This window comes from Dermacentor andersoni, chromosome 2 (genome assembly GCF_023375885.2).
Source record: "Dermacentor andersoni chromosome 2, qqDerAnde1_hic_scaffold, whole genome shotgun sequence".
NCBI classification, from domain to species: Eukaryota; Metazoa; Arthropoda; class Arachnida; order Ixodida; family Ixodidae; genus Dermacentor; species Dermacentor andersoni.
In genome coordinates, this window is record NC_092815.1 from 136,745,085 (window position 1) to 136,751,084 (window position 6,000).

At 43.2% G+C, this 6,000-nt stretch overlaps 1 protein-coding gene across 1 annotated transcript in view; it reads right to left on the reverse strand.

The window, feature by feature from the left end:
- The window catches only part of viaf (viral IAP-associated factor), a 29,373-nt gene extending 23,373 nt beyond the window's left edge, over window positions 1–6,000 (reverse strand). The window contains exons 1-3 of the mRNA XM_055076215.1: window positions 5,824–6,000; window positions 5,122–5,260; window positions 4,315–4,402 (exon numbers count right to left, since the gene is read on the reverse strand). Of these exons, the coding sequence (XP_054932190.1) occupies window positions 4,315–4,402; window positions 5,122–5,260; window positions 5,824–5,829 (233 nt within the window). The 5' untranslated portion in view covers window positions 5,830–6,000. The remainder of the gene's footprint in view (window positions 1–4,314; window positions 4,403–5,121; window positions 5,261–5,823) is intronic.

Here is a 6,000-nt window from a genome sequence, read left to right on the forward strand (position 1 = left end):
GCACTTCCAACGAAAGTGGAATGCGGAAATGCCTGCATACCAAGCAGCGAGTGCTAATGACAAAAGGTAGGCAAAATTAAGGTGGGGTTTTCTGCTACAATGTCTATTATAGCCCCTGTGTTCCTCAGGGACGTTAAACTGCCTAACTCAATCAATCAGAAAATGACTGTAATCAGAAATGACGTTGAAAATTACTTTAACCAATTTGCTGCCCAATGCGGCACATCACTGGGCACATCTGCCGTGGCAATATTACTGAAGCTGGCAAATCGCAGGGCAGCCGCATATTGTGTTTCTCGAAGCTTAGTGATATATGTTTGAATATCATTAGATAGGTTACTATTAGATGGCAATAGTTACCTGTGTTGCTTGAAAGCACTTTTGTATGTTTTTGGTTGTTTTTTCATCATTTAGAGTGGCCGAAGATATGGCAGCATCTGGTGGCCGGCGGGCTCTCTCTGACTAAAGGTGGTTGAGCACAGGTAAACACGACGATAAAATAAGTCACATTGAACGCACAGTGCCTGCGCATTCAATGTGCCTTCTTCTGTCCTCGTGTTTCCCTGTGCTCAACCACCTTAAGTCAAGATCTATGAACAAGCCCACATCACCACCCTCGTCGGCTCTTTCCAAGCATGAAATACTGGATTTTCGCTTCAATAGTGACAGCGATTACAAGCCTTGCGATGACAGTATTTTCTCTTAGCCTTCTTCTGAAGAAGAAAGTGAATCTGATGGTAGGTGTGACTCGGATTCACCAGATGAAGACGGCACATGCCCGAGTGTTTTAAAATTTTTCACACAATAAGATGCCTGTGACATCAAAAACTACACAGAGTAAAATCTGAATGAGTCCCACATGTAAATAAATTAACCTTTCATAATTTTCCCACCAAATATTTCACCTAGGTGCTCACAGCACTAAGAAAGATGAGCGTATAGCATACTGCTGCTTTTGATAAAAAACACTGTACATAAGGCCCACGTGTCCACATGCTGCAGGTGGCAGCAAATGGGCTAAGTAGTGGTCTACTGAATATTGAACCCTTCATTTCCCTTTCTCTTGTTCATTGCACAGCGAGAGTCTCAACTTTGGCAGCATTGATGCCTTCAGGTAGCATACAAGTGTTTATGGGCCAGTTCGTATGCTCTTAGTTCTCACACTATGTGACGCCCGTGGTTACAAGAACATTCTACTTCAGATGTCATGCGCATGGATGACGCTGGGTAACCTTTACAGGGTCAGATCATTTACCCATGCATAAGTACCCAAGAAAGTGGCAGATAACAGCTGTTGCTTTAACTCAATTTGTGGGTCACCTCATACATGAGGCAGAAAATGCGGGTTTGGCTCCCACCAGCAGCAAGTTGTTTTTTCGTCCACTTTCATTTTCCTGTATCTTACCATTTCCACATTTTAATTAAAGCAACAAGTAATTTCCCCTATGCATTGGTTTCATTGTCTGTCAGCTTTATGTGGCTGTATGTACCAAAAATGTAACCGCTCGATTCTCCTTCTCGCTAAAGTAGGGGCACTTGCTTGATCAGTATGTTGCAGTATGTATAAAAGTACACTCTAGCTTGCTATTAAGGATGTGCCAAGAGTTTTGATACTAAAGAATAAAGAAGAGATCACCCTTGTCATTTTTTGTGACAGATTCAATAAGCTTCTCAAATAAGTGAAAAAATAAAGTGCGTGCTTCCTTGCAAACTGTAACGGCAAAAGCAGTGAACCAGGATGTTTTGACCACTCAATGCTATCACAGGAGCACATTTAGCGCTCTACCATTGCTGCTAGTGCTCTGCAACTGAAAATGTTACATCAAGTTACACCAACACAGGGACGATCTAGCTTTAAAGGGCTCCTCACCAGGTGTGGCCATTTTGAGCTGACAAGCGCCGTCCATACAATACACACTAATGATCCTGTCTTCTAAGCATTACATTGCTATGCGGCACAGAAAGAGCTGAAATTTCAAACCAAACGCTGTTTGCCGTTCTCCTCGCGGGCGCCACACTCCCAGCTGGAAAGTCTATGCCTATCGCACAAGCGCGCCTACGTACATGGCAGTGCTGTCACGTCACTCAGTGGCATGTGATTTGGACAATTATTCAAGGCAACATCTGTTATTTGTGCAATACATTGCTTCAATAGATGAAATAAAGTTTAGAGATATAACAAAACACACAAACCGAATGTCTGCATGTTTTTGTTTTACTTTGCCCCGCGGCAAGAGAGATGTACTTCTGTTTCATCTGCTTGTTCCCATGTCATGTAGTCATGCGCGATCATGCTCTGTGATCTGCTTGTGTCTACCTCAGTATTCATGTAGCACTGACTTATACCGCTAGTCAGAAGTTTGCGTGGACAGCGCGCACAATCGAGCACTGCGCGAAATGAGTGAAACACAACAGCTCACACACGACGCCGTCAGCGGAAGTGTGCTGCGCAGCAAAAAAGCAATGGAAAAAGAATGAAGGCGGGGCCTGTGACGTATACATCATGCGATCCTCGAGGTTCGGCATGGGAGAACGCAGGGAAGGAATTTCGCTTGAGGAGGCTAGACGGTGCAAGTGGAGAGAGTGTTTCTCTTGGAGGTGGCCTCACCTCCTGAAATAATGGGTTTGCGGCACTGAAATATTTCTATCTCGGCTGTTAGTGAACCAATTTGAAGAATTTTTACGGCAGAACACTTCCTAGAAGGCGTGTAACAACTTCCAGCATATAACCGAAATTTGCTATGTGGCCTGGTGAGAGGCCCTTTAACTTACAGCAGAAATGTATAAAATTGCAAATATTGTGCACGTACATTATGTTACAGCATCTAACATGCTGTAACATAATACTACTGTTCATAATACATGCTGTTCATAATACATGTTGTTCCAACAAGCACAATATGGAAAGCCTGTTGGCAGCTGCTGGCAACAATGTCAAGATGCTTCCCATGAAACCACAGTCTTGCTGTAAGGTCCAGGCTTATGGCTTCAGTTTACACATTTCTAAGCACGGCTTATGAGCTCTGAATACAGCATTGTTCGAAAGAAAAATAAATAATTTTCTAGCAAAAGAAGCGATAGATGCACATTTGATGACTGAAGGTGAGGGAGCAAATTAACCTCTTTAATGAGGATTTGTTTGCTCAATAACGACTACCCTTGGCGGCGTGCATTTTTTGAAATTTTGTTTCAAGCAAAAAAAAAAAGCTTTTTTTACAAGGATTGATATGCAACCAATAATTATAGTTATTTAACAATGCATTTTGTTCCTTTTCACTTAAGAAGCTTGTGTGAGAAATTTGAAGTACAGCGCAGCACACAAGGCAATAAGTATCACAGTTCATCCCAGAACTTTCTTGAAGAACAAACCAAGTTCTTGTGGCTTCAGTGCCATGCCATTCTTTGGAATTCACGTGACTGGCTCCTCCAAGTCGTTCTTGTCTACTCTGTAGCTACTTTCGCTGTGAAAGTCACTGTCGAGCTCCATTACGTATTCGTTGTCAGCCGTCACTCAGCTCCAGCAACACCAAAATTTTGCTGTCTGTCAAAGCTTTCTGCCTCTTCGCAGAGTCTGTGTTTTGAAGTCTGGCACAATTCACACCAAAATCAAGTTCGCAAACACAGAAAGTTGTGGGTCTACAGACGCGCTCCCTACCTACGCGCTCCCTTCAACTTTGATGGCTACAAAAGCAAAGTGGCGCCATCTGGAAAACAAACATTTCACCACCACTCACAACTTCTTTTTTACACATGGTAGCCCGTATTCTGCTTGAATAGAAATATGCTTCTTTTGAATAACACTTTTCAATGCAGTAAGAGAGTCGTGCATCTGTAGAGGCACTCCCCAGTTAAGGACTTAATAACATGAAATGTTTAAGACAAATTAAGCAGCCAGTTCTAATTTTGCTAGCATTGTTTGCACTTCCATCTCTATTTTTCTACCATGGGCAGCCTTAAAGATCAGGCCATTCATGCATATGATGGCCCTCAACTAAAAGGAGTAAGCATTTTGAAAGTCCACATAGATGTATTGGTGCCAAGGGTAACCACAAATGAAAAGGCAGAATGAGTGAGAAATGGTTGCTACCATATAGAGGAGCAAAACACTTGCATGCTCTTAAGCTGTCTCCTTTTTCTATACACATGTTCAGAAACACACATTATACGGGTGGCTTCCTGGGCGCTCAAACACCTAAAAATCAACAGCTCAGTCTTAAGCATATTTCATAATGCCCACAGATGCAATTGTCTGCAGCCTCTACAGCATGTTACAAGAGCACTAAATGCTCCAAAGGTTAGGTCAGGACATGATACCTGTATTCCAGAAGCACTCTCTCATCTTCTTCATCCTCAAGTTCTTCAAGTTCTTCCAGGGTCATGTCTTCCATTGCCTTTTCGGCACCTGCATACAGCAAAGTCAATGAGAAACCAGAAGTGTGAGATTTTGGTGAGAACCTTTAAAAGTGAAAAGTTTCAAGTAGATAAGAAATTATACGAGGAATAATACTTCAAAAATGTTGAATTAATTTGGATAAGCTGCAAATGCAGCATGCAACTCCCTGTTGCCAAATGTGCACTCTTATTACCTGTAACTACTCAGTCAAATGTAACGGATATGCTGGCACTCACTTTTTCTTTAGCAGCTTGTGAAATGTTGAACAGGAGTAATAATTTACAACAATTCCACTCTTACTTCGGCATTCCTTCCTTCCGAAAAAATAACTTTGGAATGTTTTAGGTAGTAGGTAACTATCAAAATATAAGACAACAACGAAAAACGCCGTGAGGAACAAGCTGATTAAGATTATTTGGTGTATTATTGCACTGATAAGGTGACACATGAAGCATGAAATGAATGCAGGCCTTCCACCTTTCTCGTCTTTACGTGACAGTGTCTCTGTGTGTAGCTATGATATCTGTGTGTGCCTTCTTATCACAGCGTTCCCTTAGCAGCGCAAGCATACACCATACACTCATGCTGTACCCCCCAGCCCTGTCAAAGTACTTCTGAGAGCTCAGGAAGGCGCCACTTCATGGTACTTCAAGAACCACCAAGCTGCTCAACAACTGTGTGCCACCACTGCTGTTAGCATTCACTCCCATGTACAGCTAGACTTTCACCATTGAGTTTTTCTCTAACTGTTGATTCTACGATGTTCACTATTTCGTCCTCAGTAAAAGCCTTCTCCGCTTCTTCCTTGGGCGGCAGGATCCCCTTTTGCCTAAGAACGTCGTTCCACTGCGTGTCTTCATTGGGGTTCTGTAAAAAGAAGTGAAACAGAAGACTGTTTAACTACAGGGTATATCAAATCATTCTCCTCGTCGAAGTGAGAAACGCGCGAACGGTATTTGTACACAACACAGGTGAAGCATATCGACCCAGATAGTTTCTCTGTCTCTCTCTCTCTCTCTTTTCCTACGCGGAGCACACTTTTTTGAGGAGCCGGACTCTGTTTACTTAGTGTCAGATCGCGACCATAGAGGAGATAGTTTCCACGACACACAACAAGAGGAAACAAGATAGTGAGGCGATCGTGAGATTATCGCTTTTCTGGTTTCAGCTTCGTGATACGTTGCAAGGAGCCCAATAATGAGTAAGCCGCGAAAATCGCTGGTCGACTTATAAAGAGACTGCTTCGCAAGCGATTCCAAAGAGGTAATAAGCACAGAAATTAGTGACCTCTCCGATCACATGCGTCCGCAAACCTGTGTCAGCAGCGGACACGCACATGACGCTCCCAAGACAACTCCCAATTTGGACATGCAACGAGTAGCCGACAGGGCAGTAGCAAGCGCTATTTGAGAAACTTTTTGCAGTCATACCGCCATGGTAAAAACTCGACGCAGGTGTAGCTGAAGTAGTTCCCTTCTCTTTCACAAGCAAAAGGCAAGGAGTTAGCGTCGAGGATCACTGCTGGCCCGAAACTTCACTGTGAACCTGTGAACCGTGGATCAGCACGCGGAACCGTAACTAGTCCGGTATGAGTCCGGTCCAGTCAC